General features: G+C 41.4%; 1 protein-coding gene and 1 long non-coding RNA gene across 4 annotated transcripts in view; one reads left to right on the top strand and one right to left on the bottom strand.

The window, feature by feature from the left end:
• Nucleotides 1-17,665, top strand: part of TRPC7 (transient receptor potential cation channel subfamily C member 7) — a 76,704-nt gene extending 59,039 nt beyond the window's left edge. For 2 of the 3 annotated variants that reach the window (XM_057409446.1, XM_057409444.1), the window contains exons 7-12: nucleotides 829-1,093; nucleotides 6,711-6,906; nucleotides 8,730-8,951; nucleotides 11,784-11,864; nucleotides 16,062-16,137; nucleotides 16,844-17,665. In XM_057409446.1, coding sequence (XP_057265429.1) covers nucleotides 829-1,093; nucleotides 6,711-6,906; nucleotides 8,730-8,951; nucleotides 11,784-11,864; nucleotides 16,062-16,137; nucleotides 16,844-16,986 — 983 coding nt within the window. In that variant the 3' untranslated portion in view covers nucleotides 16,987-17,665. Of the gene's footprint in view, nucleotides 1-828; nucleotides 1,094-6,710; nucleotides 6,907-8,729; nucleotides 8,952-11,783; nucleotides 11,865-14,703; nucleotides 14,758-16,061; nucleotides 16,138-16,843 lie in introns of all 3 variants that reach the window. The other variant, XM_057409447.1, reaches the window with a different exon arrangement.
• Nucleotides 17,666-17,804: 139 nt separating this feature from the next.
• LOC130599190 (uncharacterized) lies at nucleotides 17,805-21,038 on the bottom strand. Its single transcript, XR_008972182.1, has 4 exons — nucleotides 20,811-21,038; nucleotides 20,164-20,252; nucleotides 18,573-18,646; nucleotides 17,805-17,965 (listed from the first exon to the last, which is right to left on the bottom strand). It is a non-coding gene; the product is annotated as an uncharacterized LOC130599190 (long non-coding RNA).
• Nucleotides 21,039-22,251: the final 1,213 nt, after the last annotated feature.

Genomic DNA, 22,251 nt, shown 5'->3' with positions numbered 1-22,251 from the left:
ATGTCACAACCAGACCCTGCGAATGCTTCCATCTGCTGCTTTTCCTTTGCCTCACATTACTGCAAACAATGCCTAAGTTTACTTCTGTGTTGCATGTTTTAGCTCTGAGTTACAATCTTTTCATCAAGAAGCTCAGTTGATGCAAGGAAACTTACAAGCTATATTAATATAAATGTTCAAATTTTCAGTAGATAAAATAAATGATGCATATCTGGTATCGACAGGAAGCTTTTTGATGTAGAAATATTAGAGTGACTAGACTGCAAAGATTGGTTTTAATTTAAAGATAACATGAAAATGATACACTTGATAGTTATATCTGCTCTATCTGAAAGAATATGAACTTTCTTATCTAATGGTAGGGATAGAGATCTCAGTCTCCTTAATGTTTCCTTTCCAAATATTGACACGGTGCCATATATCCAAATCTATAGCTAAATTCCACTGTGGTGGTTTTGGTTCTCCATCCCAAGAGCTTCAGATGGAAAAGGCATTGATGTACAAGTAGGAAACAGAAAATATCAACTTTGTTTAAACCCAAGCTGTTTATTTGTTGTGTGACTTTGGTAACTCCCAGCGACTCACTCGTTTCCCATTTTTGCCATGTAAAAACCACAACTAATTCTCCTCACCTATATTTGTACAGCACGCTGAGGACTTCAGTGACCAGTGGTTTGTTGACTTCAGTGACTTGTTCCAAAACTCTTTATTTTTCCTTTAACTCCTGGCCAAACGCAAGGTTCAGTCTTGACAAAGGGCTCATTTATCATAACAGCTTCCACCTAACGCTTTTTGTTACTAATACCTAGTGTACATGTATCGTTTTAGCCAGGAACAAGTGGCTTCCCTCGGATCCTCAGATCATTTCAGAAGGACTGTATGCAATAGCTGTGGTACTCAGCTTCTCCCGCATTGCTTACATTCTTCCAGCCAACGAAAGCTTCGGCCCCCTGCAGATCTCTTTGGGGAGGACTGTGAAGGATATCTTCAAGTTCATGGTCATCTTCATCATGGTGTTCCTGGCCTTTATGATTGGAATGTTCAATCTCTACTCCTACTACCTTGGTGCAAAATACAACCCCGCGTTTACAACGTGAGTACCTATGGAAAAGCAGCTGGGTTTCTCAGGGGTCTATCTGCTCTGGTCCATTGTTGCTGCAAGGTCTGCTCAGATAGTTGCTAATACAGCTGTGCGGGGAAATCACATCCAGATTTCACTTGGGAACCTTGTGCCACAGCACCAAGGCCTGATCACAGGAAGGTGTGTAGTTCAGAAAGGGTTATTTCTCAAAATCAAAATAACAGATCAGGAAAATGTGTGGGACATTCAGTATAATGAGTCAAGAGAAGTGGGGAAGAGGTTAGACTTAAGGTTACTGTTCTTAAAACTGCAAGCCTAAATGTATGTAAAAAAAAGGGAGAATTTTGCCTGTCTGAAGTTGGTTTTAGGATAACCACCTGAGCGCAGCTGCAGTTATTAGCTGCAGTTATTAGGTACACATCTGCAGAGCCAGCTGCTAGTTATGCTGCTCTAAAAAGCAAATAAAATCAGGGTGCCTAGGATGTGTTTTTTAAATCCTGAGTAGGAACTTTCCATCAAAAGCCAAGTGAAAGCCTTGGGGATGTGGTGGGGACTTGCCTTCCCACACACCCGTCTGTGAGGGAAGAGGAAATCTTGGCGTAATGTTTTCCCTTCCCCTTCTCTAACATGCCATACAGTGAGCTGGGGTTTAGCTCATACCCCCTCTAGGAGAATTGACCTTTTCAGTGTTGTTTCTACCCCACAGGTGGCTGTTTCCTTCCAAATGCACAGCAGCCAGTTTTATCACACCACCCTCCTGTGCAACACGTACCCTGTAACGTGGTGTCTACCTTCTCCAATTGAGCCAAATGTGCCCTCTAGACCTCTCCTGTAGCCTCAAGATACATTTTAATGGAAGGATTTATGAGGCCAGATGCAATTACATTTATCTGTGCTGGGTAGTAATGTAGAAGAAAATTGGGTATGTGGGATGTGACTTGCTTCTTATTTGAGGAGAGGGAGATGCCCTTGAAGCACAAGACTTAATAAGAAGTTGAGCTGATACCATCCTTGACTGCCTGGTGGCACAGTAACCCTTGGTTATGGTATCCCCAGGCACATTACTAGAGAACAGTCACTGACTAATTCCAGTCTCTGATGCAATGCAGTGCAATAACTCTCTCATTAGCACTCATTACCTAAATGGATCTTCCAATAGGTACTATTTTTGATTGAAATAATGAGCAAACATTGACTAAAATCATGATTGTTCATTGGAGTAAAGATTGTTTAAATGCCCAAGGGATGCTTAGATCAGGGAGAGTCTTGTCAAAAGGCAGTGCTTTTTCTCCTTCACTTCAACCTGGTGACTGCTTATTCTGGAGGGACTTCAAGTTGTTATGAGCATAAATTTCCCTTTTAAGAATTTGGAAGAGGTTTCAGATAGACTTACTTTCTTCTGATTATTTAAACATACGGGAGCGTCAAACGATGATCAGTGAAAATGAGCCCTTTCATCATGCGACACAAAGAGAATAGATTAACATTCATCCCAAAATCCTTCTCAGACGCTTCAGTCAACAACCTAGAAACCCTGAGGTACAGTCTCAAACACTTTTAATAAGCTAATTACAAGGTTATAGTGGCAGATGGGCAGCTACCAGCTCTAGCGATGTTTCCTTCTCTATTTTTCATGAGCTGCCTATGGGTCTTGCTGAAGGTGCTGGGTTCCTTCTGTCATTAACTTGTTTATGGAAAGAAGATTTCAGTATGAGAGCTGAATAGGGAACTCAAATGTTCATTCTTTGAAAATTCAGTGGGACAAAAGGATCACGCTTGCTTTGGTGTCCTCATAACCGTGCTGTGACTTCAGGGGTGTCGTTGAATGCCTATCCATGGTGGTACGTTTGTGAATTCTAATGAAGATGGGTGAAATCTGACAAAAAAGCAGGTTTTATACTCGGAAATATGGCTGTTCACCTATTGGGCCCAATTCTCAGAGGTCACTTGGCTAGTCATGATCAAAAAAGACACACTGAATCTGTGTGCTAATTGATTGTGGCCCGTTTCGAAGGGCATTGGATTGACAGCTCACTGGGTAGCCTCAGCGAAAAACCTTAGGCAAACAGCTACTCACTGAAATAACTTTGAGTCACACATTTAAGAGAACCAAGCTCCCCAGGACAGGATGCAGGCAGAAAAGAGCGTACATTTGTCCAGATAACACTCAGAGGGAGTTTCTTGCTGAGATCTCATAGTGAGAGTGAATGTTTGGTGAATTTCGCTTTCCTCTTTCCTTGCTACTGCACTTTTGAGATCATGTGCTCCGTTTTGCTTGTGTTGCCATCTACAAAGTAAGCGTGTGGCACCCCAGTGGCCTCTGAACCCAGTTATTATGCAAAGGTTTTGTCATTTCTTCTATTTTAATGTTCTGGGTGCAAAGGAACCAAAGACGCGGTGGACTTGGCTTCACCCAGTTAAATACAGAGATTACTTCACTAACCAGGGTATACTTTCAAACTGCTTGGAGGTTCTGCAATGCTGAAAAGTCGATCAGTTTCCACGACAGTTGCAACCAACCCCAGCTATGTTTATCTGTTTATTGCAAGCTGTGTACAGAACACAGCTCTTGAAACAGCCTGTAATTAAGAACATGCTATGCAAACAAAATCAGAATGAAGGCAAGGCTGATTGTGTTCGTCTTGCTTTCCGCATCACAAATCAGGCTGAAGGGTACAACAGGAGGTTTTCTGTCTCCCTTTCCCCAAAGGGAAATGTGACTCATTGCTTGGTGCCAATGTTACTTCGAGGCTTGAAGGCTTTTTTCTTCTCATTTGCCTTTATCAAAATGCAATATTTGTGTAGATTATAACGACTGCATCGCTTTTCTGGCAGTGTTAAATCTCAACCAGTCAGTTTAAGGAAGTAAATCTGAAAGGATGCATGAAGCTTTCTTAGAAAGGACACAAGATTGACATGAAATCATAGCCTTGTTGTGATCTGTTTTGATGAACAGCATGCTGCTGTTTCGAAAAGCGGGCAAAACCGCAACAAGACGGTTGCTTATGGTCTGTTTTCTGCTTGATGCAATATCCTTGTTTAACTTCTACAGGGCTGTGTGTATTGAAACAAGAAAGACTCTCTTCTCTCTTCCCACTGCAACAGTTAGCTCTGGCACAGCAGAGAGAGATTGGAGTGTACCCATCTCTATCAGGAGCATTACCACTTCATTTGTCTGCCTTTGAGAAGGCTAAAACACCAACTGACCTTGCAGGGAGGGGGTATATTGTTTAGCTGGCAATGATGAGGCACGTCAGCATCTTGGAGTCTTTGGGAACTTGGCTTCAGACATCCTCGTCTCGTGTTTTAGTGACATGTTCTCAAAAAGTAACCCCAGCTGATGTTCCCTGCTACCTGTGCCAGATCTCACGCAATTTGGCAGTAATCTAAAAGGGAGAAGGAAAGAGCCATCCAGCCTTTTTGGAGGGTAGGGATGGATTAGTACAAGTTCTCCTTAGAAATGTTTCTTCCATAAGAGGAGGCCTCCATCAGCATAGGAGCATTGTTAAGCACCCTTTTGGGGTGCTACAGATCAGGCCCACCTCTCATAACACCTTCCCAGTCCCAGCGCCATCAGCACCGGTCCCTTACCCTTACTGACACTGAAACAGGGATTATGGACATGTGCATGGAACCTGGCACCCTGGCCCTTGCCTGCTTCTTCTGCAGTGCTCGGGGCAGACAAGGCCACTCACAGTCTTTAATTAACTTTTCAAGGAGAACCTGGCATCACTCCAGTACAAAGGTTAATGCTTAAGCTGCCGAAAAGGAGCGGGGTTGACAAGTTGTATTAAAATCTGCCTGCAGGGAGGAAAGCAAAGGGATCCTTTCCAAATTAAAAAGGGAAGGTTAATAGCAGGGTGCAGCTGGGATCAAGGAAGGGGGGTTATGGCTTTTATTACTTTGATAAGTGACTTAGGTGGTGGGTTTCAAAGCCACCGATTTCTGGTGTTATATGTGTTCCTTAACTGGAATGTACAGAATAAGCACTGGCCAGATCGCTACCATAAAACAAGGGTATCTGACACATTAATGCCAGCTACTTTTTGCTGCAGATGAGGGCAGGAGACAAAAGCAGAGTATTAGAGAAGAGGAAATGTCCAGAAAGTGGAAAAGTGATGGCACTTGTTTGCGGCACAGTTATAGCTCATCCCACAAGTGTTATCTTTGCATGGTGTCCCAGTCTGGTGCAGAACAGCAAGGGGAGGGGAGGAGAAGATGGTATCTTTGACTAAAGACAAAGCCACATTTTAAACGAAGTTGTGCAACATCTATTTGAAACACCACCCAAGGTTACTCCCCACAAGTTAATGCAGTTATACTCACTGAGAATGACACCTAATTTTTACTGCAGCCATACTACTACTTATAAATAGAACATAGAATACCATATGGAGGGAGATAAATACCAGTTTGCTTGGGCAGAAAGGCACTGCCCAGTGCTGTGCACCAGCCTTTCAAAGGGTCAAAATCAATTTCTCTTGCTTTTATCCATGGTGTAATTGATACTGCCAATGATGTAATGCTTATTGTTCCCTTAGGATACGCCACAGTTTGTGTCTATAATCTGTTTTTATAAACAGATTTAGCAGGATCAGTCTGCCACCCCAGTACAAAGTGGTTCATCAAAACAGTTTGTCAACGGCATTGTTTTCTTAGGGGCGTTTAAGTCCTGGCAGGTAGGGGGAGAGAGCAGGCAATTAACTCTTAACATGCCCAGTATTGTTCAGGGAACGCAAAATCACTTGTAAATTAAAAATGCACCACTATCACTTCTTTCTTCCTTTTCAGCTGTGCTTGCTCCTCTCTGCCGCTTACAGCTTTTGACTCCTCTGCATCAGGCTCTTTTGACCTGTCAGTCCAGCTGCAACCTTTCCAGCCCCACTTCTCCTTGTCCTTGGCTTATTCCCCTTTTTTACCCCCCTATCTTTCAACCTTATTTTCCTCGATTCCTTTCTAATTTCAATCAAGGGTCATAATCAAGTCAAAAAGCCTCTCTGCAACATCTCCTACCACTCCTTAATCACAGATTTGTGCTACAGATTCTTGGGCATCTGACTTCTTTACAGTCCCATAGCAGGGTGGAAAGAAAATAGAGTATGGTCTGGCGATATTTGCAATCTGTGTTCTTCATATTAAATCAGAACATTTCATTCATTTCTTCTGGGTAAAATGTAATGCTTCTCTTCTGCCCTGGAAACTGCATATAGGGTGGAAGGTCAGACTAGGTTCCTCCTTTGCTTTCCCTGGTAATCTCTGCCTGTGTTCTCTGGATGAGAAAAAGGTGAGTGAGTGGAAGTAAAAAGCCTTACCCTAAAAGTTTCAAACTCTAAGCTGCCCATGAAGAAGTCATCCTTAATAAGGTCACAAAATTCAAGTGGCAAATAATGCCCCTGAGAGAACAGATGGAGCAAAATGGGGACACTGTAATTTTATAGTGTTAATCAGAAATCCTATTTCCTTACCAAATCAGGGAATATTTGGCATATCCCTGGGTGATGGATAATGGCTTACAATGACTGTGCCAAGGCATCATATTTATATTGCTGGATTGCTGCTTTTATTATTAGCATTTTGCCAGGCTTACCTGGTGCCAACTCTCTAAAGTGATTGTTTCCTTTATTTTTAGGGTAGAAGAAAGTTTTAAAACCTTATTCTGGTCAATATTTGGCTTATCTGAAGTGATATCTGTGGTGCTGAAGTACGATCACAAATTCATTGAGAATATTGGATATGTACTCTATGGAGTATATAATGTGACTATGGTGGTGGTGCTGCTTAATATGCTAATAGCCATGATCAACAACTCCTATCAGGAAATTGAGGTAAGATAAGAAATTAGATTACAAACTCAACATACTTAATTATCACTGATAATGGAAATGTTAAAAAGCAAGGAAGCTGTAGCTTATTCCAAGGTTAGAGTGCTTACAGCGTGCAAATTTAAGGCTGTGTCTGTCCCGGTATTAAAACTGAATTAATAATTAACAATAAATCATTTTTAGAACAATTTCAACTTCCTTTTTTTAACGACCTTCTGTGAGTAAATCCAATTTCCTTTACATGTATTTAATGAAAGTGCTTTGTGATATTTTTCACTCCCTCTGTTGGCTATGCTTATTTATCCACGTGTTACCTTAGCTGCATTGTTCGCTTATGATAAAGTAATACTGTCTTTCCATCCTGTTCACTGCTTAAACACTCAGGTCCTTATAGGTCTAAAGCTCATATATGCATACTTAAGATTCCCAATTTTCCAAATACCAAGCATGCAACATAACTGCATGGACATTCACAAAAAAGCAATTTTTAAAGGGTATCAACACAGCCCTGAATATGAATATGTTTCTGCAGAATGGTGTTTGCAGGGTTTACCCGGCCTTGTTCAGTAGTATAACTATTAACAGACTGGATTTGCTAAATGCTTTGGACTTAAACAACTCTCTGCTAATGTGAATAAAGGCATAAAAAAGGCATTTGGATAATGTTAATGCTGAGTCACCTCTTCTGATTTGTTAAATGTCACACTTCTGCAGCGGGGTTTGTATTAATGATTTGTTCTCATCTCCCTTAGAGCTTGACACTGCAAAAGCCCAGAGCTGGAAATATTTTGACTGATTTACCCATGTACTGTAGTGCAAATGAATTCTACCTATCTTGTGTGTGCTGTAACTAAGTCTAAACGTCAGAGAGACCTTAACCTGTGTTCTCTGCCCCAGGAGCTTTTTCTGCATGTAGAAAGCAATGTATCCAAAGGTTTCTAATCATTTAAGATACAGCATCTTCCTGAATCCTCTTCTGCTGAAACAAGATTCACTTCTGAAGGTGTCACAGCCTCTTACTGCATTTTCCTAGTTTATTGTAGTAGGTTTCTGAAGAAAAATCTCTAAAGATACTGAACAGATGGCCTACATTATCTTCCCAGTTTAAACTCTGGATGACCATTTTCCTGGAAAAATGCTTTGTCATTCTTAGTGATTGTGTGGAAACTTTCTAAACTTTGTTAAAGACTACTTTTAACTATCAGCAAGCAAAACAAAGGCGAGCTATTTGACCTGGATCGTCCTACCTGAGGACTGGGAAAAACTGGTAAATCTCATACTAATTCATTCCAGTCCTCAGTAGCAGGGAGACCAAAGGTAGAGTCAAAGAATCACAGAATCATCTAGGTTGAAAAAGACCTTTAAAATCATCAGGTTCAATTATTAACCCAGCACTGTCAAGCCCACCACTAACCCATGTCCCAAAGTGCCCCGGCTACACGTCTTTTAAATACCTCCAGGCACGGTGGATCTACCACTTCCCTGGACAGCCTGTTCCAATGCTTGACAACCCTTTTAGTGAAGGGGTTTTCCTGCTGCAACTTGAAGCCATTTTTTCTTATCCAAGGAAATAGGAAACAGTCTATTTAATCGGGAGGATTTATGCTTTTGGTTATCCATTGCTTTGTTCAAATTGTCCTTATTTTGAGATTGCCACAGAGAAGCCCACAAAGATGCATTTTGTGCATGGGTCTTGGTCAGTCAAAGAGAATCTGATTGCGGTTAAATCCTGCCTGTGTGTTTGTTCTTGTCATAGCTAAATGTCTCCCTATTTACTAATTATGCATTTGGGTGTTTGGGTTTTTCTTCCCTTTTCCCTTCCCAAGGAGGATGCAGATGTGGAGTGGAAGTTCGCACGTGCCAAGCTCTGGCTATCCTACTTTGACGAAGGAAGGACTTTACCTGCTCCCTTTAATCTAGTGCCAAGCCCTAAATCATTTTATTATCTCATACTGAGAATAAAAATGTGCCTCATAAAACTCTGCAAATCTAAGGCCAAAAACTGTGAAAATGACCTGGAGATGGGAATGCTGAATTCCAAACAACGGGTATGTTATACCTTCATTTTTCAACTTCTGAGTAGAAAGGATTCATGCCAGGGACCTTCTGGAGCAGGTTGCATGGAGTACCAGTGATCAGGGACAGCACAGCCTCTTACTCTCAACCTCATCTTTGTGTTTTATATATAGTATATATATTATACTGCAGCTAGAGAGTTCTCCCAGACCTATGGCCTTGTTATACTGGGCACTGCCTGAACACCAGGGGAAAAGCAACCTCTATAAAAGCAGGCACTTTTATGAGGCAGTTTCCCAAGGCCAAATAAGCAAGGTCAAAGCTGAAGGGTAGAAGCAGAGGCACAAAGAGGCTCCCAGCTTGTCTGACTCCCCATCTACCCAGCAGGCCTTTGTGCCACCTTCCTTTAAAGTGATTTCCAAATTAATTTTGCTGTCATTGCAACGTTTACTGCCATTCCAAGTTTGGGAACACGTTTCTAAGCAGGGTTTAATAACACCTTCTAAACGCCTAAAGCTATAATTAACTTACATCTCTACTTACATCTGCCTAGTGATGTGTAGCCACTAATGGGTAGATTCTGCCTCAGCCACCTCCCCTTTGGTCGTTAAAATAGAAGTTTGCTTTGGGAATCCTGGCTACATGGCAGCAGGCTTTCCTCAGCCCAAGTGAGTGTCAGCATGACAAAGCAAGATAGATATGCAGGAGTATGCTTAGCACCCAGACCCTTCCTCCTTGGGGAAATGCCAGAGAAATTAGAGAAGATGATGGAAATTAGTATTCTGCAACACTGTGCAGAGCATCACTGGGATGAAGTGTTCCTAGCACGTAAATTTACAACAAACATTATCCTACTCACAGGGCAAGTCCATTTGCTTTACACTGGGAATGCAAATGGCCAAAGCATTCCCAGGACCTCAGCCACAGCTGCTGGGGTGTTCTCATTAAACTCAGTGGATTCAAAGGTGTGAGGAGGCAGCTGTGCATAAAAGTGTCCTGGACTTCATTTAGTTTTCTTAGCTCAAGCTGAGTTTGAAACAAGAGAACAATGCTGGCAACCCATTCCTGGGGGAAAAGCCCTTTAAAACGTGTTGTTTCTTATTTCTTAGAGTTAGTGCACATGAGAGATCAGTGTGGCTCCTTGGTAGGCTCTGGGACATGTCGCTATTCCCTCAACGCTGCTGTCAGACCATCTTTCCAGGCTTTCATAACCCAGCTGTGCAGCCCTGCACAGGGGAGGGAAGAAATGGGTCACACTGGGACCCGTTTGGCAGCCTTACCCTTAGTTTTAACCTTGCAATAAGAGGGACCAAGGAGAAGGAAAGAAAGGGTGGAGGAGGCTCTGCAGAGTTTGCCTTTGCAAGGTGCAGCCTGCTATTGGGCTTTGTATGGATCCCTTGGCTCTTTGAAGGAGTAACACAGCTCATGGTGAGTCATCCAGTTCCAGGCAAAGCCCATGGCCTTGGAGGAGATCATGCTCCATGAATTTAAAAGAACTGCTCAGGTTTGATGTTCATTCAGTCTCTGCCAGAGCCTAAACTGAAGGGAGAAGTCCATGGGGTCTACTCCATGCTCTCAGATAATTTAGCTGCACAACACAATGAGCATTGCCAGGATAGATGAGCACTTGGGGGAAATTTAATCTATAAATTCATAACACTACTATTTATTACTGAAAGACCATTAGGAGCAGTGGGTTGAAATACAAGCAATGTTTGTCCTTTAATAATCTTAGAAAAGGATTTTAAAAGATAATACTTTTTTAAACACTATTTGAATCTAACCACACAAAGCATAAACCAAAGTAGTTCATTTTTCTCTAAGCCCCTCCTTCCCCCAGCCCTATAAGTCAAAGTGTCTGCCTTGCCCTTTTGCATGGAACTCATGCAAAATTCATAGTTTCCATGGCTTTAGCATAAACAATGAAGGGTATTGGTCATTTCTTGCTTGCCTGTTGATTTTCTTCACAGATCACCTTCAAAACAGTCTCTGTAAGATCATGCACACCTGATGAGTAAGAAATAAGTGATAATAATAAAACACATGATTGCTGCAGAGTTTTGGCCCAAAAAAATAATCTTAAAGAAAACACCCATTTCTCAGGATTTCTGGTCTAGTCAAGGAAGAAAAACCCCTAACTATGGCTTTCCTTGTACATACACTTGCATATAGGTGCAGAGGTCTATGATATCTATTGGCACCTCCGGGTCTATGACAGGAATTAATTCCTTTAAGTAAGTGGGGCGTTTTGTCAGCATTTGGACCAAAAAAGCTTAGAGGTGGCTAACAGTCACCAAATTGTCTTACAAATGTCGTGTGCAGCTCCAGAAGTTTCTAGAGCACAAAACTGGTGATGTCCTCTGGTAAAAACACTCCTGGTCTATTTAAAAGAAAGTGCATATTTCCTGTTGAGCTAAAAAGGTAGCAAATGGTGGTACGGTTTTAAAAAGACCAGTGAAAATCAGTTCTGCTTCAGGATTTGTTTCTGGACCACATTGACTTGTTCTCTCTAAACATAAGTATTTCTTCTTCTTCCTTAAATTCTGTTCCAAATTGGTATCACCAATCTATTTAAGGTTAATGTATTTTGTGTCTCTCAACACCTTCTTGTCTAAAACTCATGTGAGAATGTCATTTTTGTCTAGATAATTTAGAATCCTTTTTTTCCTTCTAGTCCTTTGTGTGTTTTGACCATTTTCTGCCTTTCAAAAGTTTGCTTTTTAGGCCTGAATGTGCCAGCTTTTATTCTACTTGTTCATTGAACCATTTCCTACTGTTCTTGTAAAGCTCTGTTTAGTTTGGGGCTGTCTGGGTATGAGAAGCTGTCATTGATTTAATTGTATCATGATGTTTTATAATTTCAGAAAGTTCGTTTTCACTCTAACTCTCAAAATACAGACTATTTTTCTGGGAAGAACGCTTACAACAAGCCCACAAGATATCAGGTAATCACAGCATGAAAGCAAGAGAAGGGAAGAAATCTGTCAGTGAACAGCTCTTCCCTGCAAGGGTCATGTTTGTCTTCTTCCCGTTGATGCCACCCTGTGATGTGCCAGGTTGTGCCTTAGCACACGCATGGGATGGGGCTGGGGCACTTCAGAGACAAATGCAGCCTGTCACCCATGGAAATACACACGGTGTTAGCATTTGTCATGCTAATTATTTCCTCTCAGTGGTGTTTAATACAAGGAGTATCATCTAAGCTTTAGTCTTGCATTGACAGCATTTCATTTGTCATGACATTAAGTCATCTCTCCAGCCTTTGCACTAACATCCGCATGTGCTTCTTCTGGCAGTGACTTGTCCTACCAAGCTAAACCTGCAATGTGGTATGCTTCAAAAATACCTGTGGCTGCAGCAGTGGCACAGGGTACCCCCACCATCGCAGGGACTAACACAACTGGCTGTCTCAAGCTGGAGTGTTCAAGCCAGCAAACGTATTATTTCTTCAGCAAACACATAATAGGGTAACACGAGAAGCAAAATGCGCTCCACAGGATTTTTTCCTTATTTTTGAACATAAAGTGAAAAGGAACCAGACAGCAAGTGATATGCCTGGAGAGAGTTATATTCTATTAAAGAGAGTTGAGGAAAGTAAAAGCTAAATTGGACAAAACGTGCAATGGTGGTTCCAGGAGTGGTTTAGTCTTGTGTTGGCACAGCAGCCAGCACAATGGGCTCCTAGGCTGTACAGCACACCAGTAACAGATTTCTACTGGTTTTAAAAGTTGTTTAGGCCTTTGTGCTAGGATAAAAGGAGTGTGTAAGAATCTAAGTTTGAAACGGGATACGTTCACTTTGGTACCTAGAGTTAGCTGGCTTAATACCATCAAAGGCAAAGGGAAGAGATGATTACATCCCACTCAAAGTGGCATTTCAGCATTTCTGATGTTTTCCCATCCATTCAAACCCATAGGTAAGGGGAAGATGTGTCAGCTTCTGCTGGGCTCATTCTCTTCCTGTAGCTATTATTTCTAAATGAGACCACCTAATGTTTGTGGTAAATTAGACCCTTATTTCCAAGGTTGAAAAAGCCAGAAGCAGCTGTGAAAATTAGATAGAAAAGGATTAGCTACCTGTTATTTTGCTTTAAAAATGCTCCTACTAGGTTTGTCTTCAAATGACCTTAGAAAGTTTCAGTTGCTGCAGGAAAAAATTGCCCAAATAATATAAGGAGAGTGTAATACTCTTAATTAGTTAAATATAAAGAAGAACAAACAGTTTGGTAATCTGGCCAGCAAACTTTCTTCTACAACTGGGAAAACCTTTGAAGCAGTGCCTTCTTGCTGAGCTGTTTTCTTTGGTGGAATTTATCAAGTGATGTATCTGCAGTCTGTGTACCTTTACTACATAGAGACAGTGCTCCTGAGGAAGAACAAAAATACACAGCATCTGAACATGCAGTGATTTGAAAAGTAGGAAGAACAAGTCAACACACTGCAGCCATGGTCTGGGAATGAACTAGTCCAGGCAAAATGATATCTTTATCAAACCCTGTTGACCCGAGCTTTTAAGATGAAGCAGTGCTAAAATGCTCTGCTAAATTAATGAGGTTTTCCCATTTGCAGCACTGCAGTCTGCCAAATTGTCAACATCTTCACCTATGAAACTAAGGAAAGGATTTGCCTGGAAAACAAAATAGAAGGAATAGTTTACACTTTAAAAGGGTCAGAAGTAGATTTCTTTGCTGTTCTGAGAGACAAAATAGATTGCCAGGTTTGAGATCTCATGCCCCAGTGAGTAGTTGTCCCCTCTGATCACTGCTACCTTGCACCTGATTTTGACCAGGGACATGAAGTGGGAAGATATCATGGCCTCCACACTAAAGACAAAGAAATGAGGTCCAGCAGGACTTACCAGACCCAAAAAAACTATGGTTGAACCAGAAGCTGATCCTCAAACCTCACAAGTCCAATTTCAGTGCCTCTGTCCTATTCGTCTCATTTCCCTCTGTGCTAGAACATATTCAGATACCTGATGGCAAATGCAGAGCTTGAAAGTGAAGGCTGTGCCAATAAATACATAAAAAACATTGAATTCGATGCAGTTATAATTTGAAAATGCCTGACCTGTTCCTAGAGCCTATGAAGGCTATTTTAAGCCGAACAGTGGGTAGTTGAATGTTGCATAGTATAAAAGCTCTCTGAGACCTGAAGAATTTCCATTAACTTTTGAAGAATGGGGAACCTTATAGAAATCAGACATATTTTAATTGTTTCCAGTGCAGCACTCATTCCCAAGAGCTTGTCTGTAAGTTTGGTTCAGCGTTGCCCTAAATAACCAGGGTTATTTTTCCTGGAGGCTATTTCACATATTCCAACTGAAAGAAGCAGTACTGGGGAGAAGCGAGGCATAAAAGCCCCAGGTCAGTATCAAGGCAAAAATGAATTACTTTCCTAAAGATATTGGCAGAAATAACTACTCAATGACTAAGTAGATCCTTGGTACAAAGTGCTCACACTTTTTAGTTTCTGTAGACCAATCTGACTACAACATATATTAGATAAACTAAGCAGCCTTAAGCTTGTGACTTCTGTCACACATAGTGGTTAATACAGGATAGCATTTGAGTAGCGTCCATCAGAAATAGAAGTAGTATGGGAACTGGAGTAGATAGATGTGATGTTATCCTGTTTTTCCAGGTAAAAAGAGCATTCGCTGTGTGCTGCTTCCTTGTTTTAGGCTAAGTTTCCTCTGTAGTCTGTTCTGAAAAGAAAATCATTTACTTTTGGATCCAGGATTTCCCTACTTTCCCCAAACATTACTTCATTTATGTTTTCTCAGGTGACCACCCTACCTCCCTCTGGATTCTACTACCTTGGCCATCTTCAACACACCGTACGTGCGCTGTGCCTCATCTCTGTTGCCTTAATGATTCACCTGATTAGCCAGATGCCTCCTTGATACAAGGACAGTCTTAGACATCCCATATTCCATGACTGCATGACATATACAAATGACTGGATCCTTCTCTGATGCTCACATGCCTTTTGCACTGTTATAATCCATACCTGGATACTAAGAAAAAAGAGCAGGTGTTCTGATTTCTTAGTTGGTATTTCCCACTCTTTGCAGTGTTTTTCAGTGATGCACAAAGCAGAGACGTGTGATTGCTCTTTGAGTAACTGAGCACATGCTGGGAAAGGCTTTTCCCCTAGCAGTGACCATCTGGTCAATGAAATGCATCTGTGTATGTGTTCTTGGGTGTTCACTGAGCTCCTCTGTTTACCCAAATCACTGTCTCTGATAGAGCAATCCTTTTTATGTTTATTATAGCCGAGATTTCTTTTCTCCTTTGATGAGTGTCTTTTCTGTAGTGAAGAACTAGCAACCATGCAGCCTTAAGCTGTAGCCCTGTGCATAGCCCAAGACTGCCAATGTTACTGCCCTTCTAGGTAGATGTAACATGCATTTTTGGAACAATATCGCATTGCAAGCTCCTTTCCATAGCCATCTTCTACCATTTCCATAGATGCTGTTGCTTATTAACAATCATCCCCCATTTTATAAGTCTGCATGGCTCCATTTTTTATCCTGTGCATGTCCCTTAAAATCTGCCATTTTCCTAAGAAACTTTTCCCACTTAAACCAAATTCTCTACTTCTGTTCAAACTCTTTTCTCTCTGTTCTTCACCAAATCTATTTTCTCTCTTAAAACCCCAATTGCAAGACAGAGTCCTCTGTTAACTTTGGGTCGGATATTTAGTCCCTCATCATGAGAGTTTGCTAACATCATTAATTGACCACTTATTTCTTCCTGTAAAGTACTTTTTATTGCTATACTAAACAGCAACATGCTAAGGAAAGGCTCTGGATCCCATTTCTTAACTTGGCTATTGGATCATCTGTGTTTTCTTTCTGTCTGTGGGACATACTCTACATTCATATGCATTCCATGAAGTACCTGAAAGTGCCTTGTACATGGGCTCATTATGGAGTGGCTGTTAATCAACTGTTGTAGTACAGAGTTCATAAGAGAAAGCATAAAATAAATGGGAAGTCAATAAATAAACTCTCTTTGCACTCCCTGAAGACAGGTTTTATGCATAGTGAAATGAGGTGTTTGAATTCCTTAGAATGTCTAGAATGAAGGCAGCAGGGTTAAGCTCACATGAAGATAAGTGTTTCTATTCTCTTCTCAGAAAATAATGAAGCGTCTGATTAAGCGATACGTCCTGAAGGCTCAGGTTGACCGAGAAAATGATGAAGTTAATGAAGGCAAGTGGATTGTTATAATTGACACATATTAGAGCATGTAGTGTTATTGCTACTGATACCAACACTAAGAGGCATCAGCTTAGATAACATCCTCTGCTCATTCATGTGTCATCAGTGCTGACTCTGAGCCACCTTTATGCTCATAAATTCTGGGATTTTAATTTTCCTTAGCAGAACACATATATCACAGGATCTTTACAGAGTTCTGCTCTGCCCCATGGCTCTACCTCTCCTTGCTCTGCAACACCCAGGCTATTGCCAACACCCAACCTTATCCTGGTGTTGAAGCAAAGCAATTTCTGCCTGTACTGCCCCTACCTGCTCCGAGGATTTGTATTGTCATTATGTCATATAGGATTTGTATGCAGATGGAAGAGAACCTCCTTCTATCACCTCTTAAGTGTTACTCTCCTGTAAATCCCCCTATAGATAAGAGATAAATATGTGAAGAGATAGTAGACTTCAGAAAAAAAGGTAACTTTCCATACATCGGACATATTTGCTATTGCTGTCAGTACCACTACTGCAAATACAGGTTATTTCTTATAGGCACAAATATTAAATGCATAAATGCAGGGACGTAATCTGGAGCTCCATACTCATTCATGAGCAAACGCACTGAAATTAATTCTCTCTCAGCTCTTAAAACCATAGGGATTACTTATTTGGGTCAGTGTTACTAACAAAGACATTTTATTCCTTTTAGGAGAACTTAAAGAGATTAAGCAAGATATTTCTAGTCTCCGCTATGAGCTCTTAGAGGAAAAGTCACAAGCTACTGACGAGCTGGCACGACTAATACAGCAGCTGAGCGACAAATTTGGGAAGACCTTAAACAAGGACATCTGATGGTGAAAACAGAGCAAGGCAACTGGTTTTCTAAACACTTTTCAATCTCAACCAGCATCTTAGGAGAGCAAAAACCATATAAAAGATGGGCACTGCACACTCAACTTTTGCTAACTAGCAAGCATTGGTAGGAGCACTTTGCCTTGCTGCTGTGCTTGGTGAGTTTATTACCGGTTAAACCTTTTATGATACAAAAGTGACTTACTGGTAAAAATGTATTCCCTTTGACATCAGAAATAGATGCACCATAGGGAAGCACCTCTAGTTAAAGGCAAAAAAAGACAGATCTTCACCTATCTGACTGTAGTGAAGACAACGTAACTGTGCTCATTTACACCACCTGGGACTGTATTGATCAGAATTGGGTGAAGCCTGAAGACAAAATGTGCTAAGCATACTCCTTGAAAATTCCTATCCTCGGGTGTGTACTCCCCTTTTATGTTTACATGGGCATCCCTGAAGATAGATACCTTTGAACTGTGGCTAATGAAAAGCAACTGAGAAATCAACTGCTGAACTGACCAAGGCAACGTATGGCAGGTAGAGGTCATCTACTTTTGTTGTAGATGGATGACAGCATTGGAAAAAAAATGAATGGAGCTTGTTGGGTAAAGCATCCTTTCACCCTTCTGCTAGAACTTGATACAACAGTTCCCAGCCCGAAACTCCTGTTCCCCTTTTCCAGCTATATTAGCTAGTCCACAAATGGATATGGTCTCTCTGTACACACCTTGCCTCTCTTTTATACTTAGATGACCCCAGCTTCCCCAACAGTGTACTGAAATATTCATAATGATGTGCAACTCACTTCCCAGGAATACCCAGCAATCACATTTATTGTGCTAATGTATTCAGTTCAAGGAACAGCAGTTATCCAGTGACAGTGATGCAACTGCGCTCAGCTTGCAGGTTCCCGAGGTCAAACAGCAAGCCATAGGGTGAGATACATCATGAAAAACATAGCCCAGTAGTTTCAAACCTTTAAATCAACACAAAAAAGGCTTCAATTCCACAGAGAACATTCTGACAAAAAGAAGAAAAAAGAAGAAATAAAGGAAAAAGCATTGTGGAAATTATTATGTGTTTGGTTTTTACAGAGGACAAAGAAGGGATTGAAGCTGTTTTAAAGGCTTCAGTAATGCAAGTACTTGGATTGCACTGTTACAACTGGAAAGCAATGACTCTGTGCAACACAACTGCAGACTCTGCTTGGGTTTTTACATTTAGTTACATGATTTCAACTACTTAAAGAACACCTTACTACTTGGGAACCACTGAACTGTGCTGCTTGTTTACAAGAGACACCTAGAAGATGAACATTACATTTAGGCATAAGCTAAGGAAAACAAGCAGAGCCAGAAGGTGCCCCGTGATCAGTTTTTAAGTGCCAGATGAGAATACAGATAGCCTAATAGAATAATAGTTATATTTGTACAAAAACCACACAAAAAAAAACAAAATAAAAAGTGTACTGTACGTAAATCTGTTTAGAAAAAGAAGCAAAATACTGTATTTTTACCTTTAATAAGATTATCTTGTATACTGTAATATTTTTACCTAAAAATGGGGGGAAAAAATAAAATTACCTCATAATATTTTGTTGCACACCGAGTCAAATATTTGCCTGATCTTTTGACTATCCGACACATGGGCTTCTTTTCTGCAACGTGTGGACGATGAAATCATTGTATGAAGCAATTTTACCATGGGAAGTCTGAAGCCTGAACGAGTCGAGAAACAAGACTTAAACTAGAATACATTTCAAAGGAACCAAACTATGAAATGAAAGGTTGTGACCAACCATATTCTGCAAACAGGACTCCTTAGTTGTGGTTCTTACATTGAAGTTATTCTGTCCTTATTAATGTGTTTGTAAAATCGCCTTCTAAGAAGAGAAGGTTCAGAAACCCACTCAAACCAGAAAATGCTGCTAATTTAAGCTATTCGGTTTTCCCCATAAGAAGGAATATCTTTCACAGTAATACTTCTTTACCCCTCTTCCTTCCCTTTTCCAGACACTGTGTAAAAGCTTTTTTAATTTGGAAAACCAAGTTTGGTGCCACAGAACTCTCTTAAACATCTATTTCATTACAGCTCTACACTTGGCTCCTGGTCAAAACATTGCTTTAGCCTTCTCATTCAGTTTTTTAGCATCCCCTAGTAATTTAAGCAGAAATATTCTTGGTAGAACATACAATAACCACCATTATTTCCCTTTCTTATGATATTATATGCCAGTTAGCCAGAGAAAATTAAGTGGAAACAGTACGATGAACTTACCTACTTACATATATTTTGTACATTTAAATGCAGCTCAGTGAAAGACCTGTGTTTCCATCATTGCTGAAAGTCCAGCAGAGCCAACAAGCATGTTCTCCTGCTGAATATTGCATGTTCTGGTCAGCAGAAATAACACTGTACTGTGAATAGCTTTGGTGAACTACATGGGCCCAGGAGGATGTATAACCCTGACCCATCAGCTACTGCCTGCTGCCCTTGTAGCATCTCTGTAAGTGAAGCAGAGTGGCCCTGCCACAGGTATTTGCAATGAAAGAGCATAATCTTTTCTAGGACCTCAAAAGTAGACTAAAAGATGTATGAAAAACACCGTACAAAATAAACCTGCTTCCTCCCCTTTTGCATTTGCATTCCAGGAACTATCAAGGCACAGAGACTTCTGATAAAAATATTCATGACAAGCAAAATCCCACTTCATCAGAGCACTTCTCTCATCTGGTCCCAGGAACACACCCAAGGAAGCTGCACACTATGTAGTAATGTGCTATCAGCAGCAATGACAGTTAAATCCATGGTTTGTTCTCCAGGCTCTGTTTATAAGATGTTAAAATGAATAAGCCTTACCAAAAGACCCCTGAGAGAGGGCTTGAAGAGGAAAAATCAAAGTAGGTCCCAGACTGTATTAGACCCGAGATGTGCAGGTCCCTTGTCCCATCTCCCATCACTGGTGGGGGATGAGACATCACCCACCTGCTGGGTTAGATTTGATCCAGTCTGTAACAGCTCTTACTTTTGGCTTCAAAATATAGGATTTAATATTCCTTGATCAAATTCATACTGCAAAGGAACGGAGCTTTGTCCAAACTCTTTGTAGATACAGAATTAGAACTTTTTGTGGGAAATATGTTAGAGAGGGGTCAACACAAAGATGAAACTAACCTGAAGTCACCCACACAAGGGTGAATATGCTCCAAGAGATCATCCTAATTCTGCACATCCCACAGGCTTATCAAACTAAAACAGACACCCTGAGGAAGATCAGATCAAAGCCATTAACTAGCCAGTGTTGATTTACTGACTTCAGACCATAGTTTCACACCTTGCTGCTGCTAACAGAAAGGGAGCAAATGGGAGAAAGCATTACCATGACTCCAAATAGCTGAACTACCAGGTTTTAAGGCAGGAACCCCTGCTGAGCAGAGGTGCAAATCCTGAAAGAAAAGGGGCTGCCCGAGGGCATTTGGAACCAGGCCAGTGCTTTCAGCAGCACGAGGTGGGGTTTCACACGTAGCTTTGCTCTCGCAGCTGCACTGATTCTGCCTGTAACTCCACTGAGAACGGCTGACCACAGCCTACAGCTCCCAAACAACAGGGATTAAAAGTAAGAAGCAAGAGCAGTGTCATGAGGAATGGCTTAGAGGACTGCCTGTACCCTGACCGGAGCTCACAGCAGATTCAGTTGTCAGAGCTAGGTGTTATTTCTAATTAATCCGCAGGAGAAAAGCGTTTCCAGCAGTCCAAAAGAAAATACCTTGATTAAAGATGTAAGAGATTAAGGATCGCTCAGCAAGGACACAGGGCATCACCTCAAATGCGGAACAGAGCAGTGCGGGCAGCGTTTCAAGCACGTCTCCAGCTGACAGCGGATCTTTGCCTGCACCAGGGCCGAGTCTGTGCTGCAGCCCTGGGTTGCAGATGCAGAGGGAGGAGGCAGCATCATCAAGGGCAACACCTCCGCTGCCTTTCCCACCCCAAGCAGGAACCTGGCAAACAGGTCTTTCCAATCCTCATTTGGCTTGCATTTGCTTTCCTAACTAACAAACAGGTAAGGAACGGAAAGCAAGACTTCATAGCCAAAGCCACCAAGACTGTCTTGCAACATGGCTTTCAGATGGGAAGAACAGATGTTTCCTCTATCTAGACATCATAAATACTTTCCTTGTGACCCAGCCTGACCCCTAAAAGCAGCTCTGCCCTTGCATTGGCTACAAATCTCTCAGCACTGCAGAGTTAGATGCTATGGTCAGCACGTCCCACAGCTCCCTTCTTCTCTCACTTGGTTCACGTCCATTATGATACCTTGCTAGTGGCAGGGCTATAAACCCTGAAGGTGGGAGATCTGATACTGGACACCAGCCTGCACAAACTGTGGCCTTAAGCAACTTACTTACATTTTTAGTAAAAAGGAATAGAGAGCAGAGAAGAAATAGCCCTAGCTTCCATAGAGGTGCAAGAGAAATCCAGGGATTTACCTTAACAAGCTGGAAGTCAGAGGTCAAAAATGGGACTGTGGCTCTGAATCTGATTTGAGTCTTATATATGCCCATTAACTTCATTCTCCCGTGGTCTCTGTTCTGCATCTATGTAGGGCACGTACTCTGGTGTGAGGTGTAGGATCTGCCAATGCCTGATGCAAAGCAGCACAAGAACAAGGGGAAAAAAGAATCATTGCCTCAGTTATCACCCATCATTTTAGGAAGTGATTCCCTCAGTCTCTGGGAAGTTATAATGGCTCCATAGCAATAGTGTGATAAGCCTTCCCTATAGCTGAATTTAAATAAAGCCAAATAGAAAAGATGATAACAACCAGAAAGGACAAAATAACTAAACTGGCTCTGGAATTTTTAATGCCTTTAATAGCAAGTAAAAGGGCACTCACTTTTGAGACAGATATTTAACTCAAATCTGCAGCATGATAAAGAGGATTTGAAAGGGCTTAAAAGGTTAATGGATAGCTAGCGAGCTTGTTAATATATAACCAGTGTTTACTACAGTAGAGACTAATATTTAATTCCCCTACTAATGATTAATTATTCTGCTGCAAGGGTTTAATTAGGGCTTACACAGCAGGAGAGTGGGGGTCTGGTGCTGAGATGAATTTCCATGTGGCAGTCACTGGCCTCAGCTCTGGGCTCTCCTCCAGCAGCCGCCCCTGTGGTGGGCACAGCTTTAGGTGTCAGCATGCCCGTGTGTTGAGGCAGTGTGGGACCGATAGTGATAACTTTGAGGTCTTCATTTGAAGACAAA

This window comes from Pezoporus wallicus, unplaced genomic scaffold (assembly GCF_028554395.1).
Source record: "Pezoporus wallicus isolate ANWC-B61680 ecotype Strahan unplaced genomic scaffold, APGP_CSIRO_Pwel_v1 contig_8166, whole genome shotgun sequence".
NCBI classification, from domain to species: Eukaryota; Metazoa; Chordata; class Aves; order Psittaciformes; family Psittacidae; genus Pezoporus; species Pezoporus wallicus.
The sequence above is the reverse complement of the archived record's forward strand: the minus strand, read 5'-3'. Positions and strand labels throughout refer to the sequence as shown.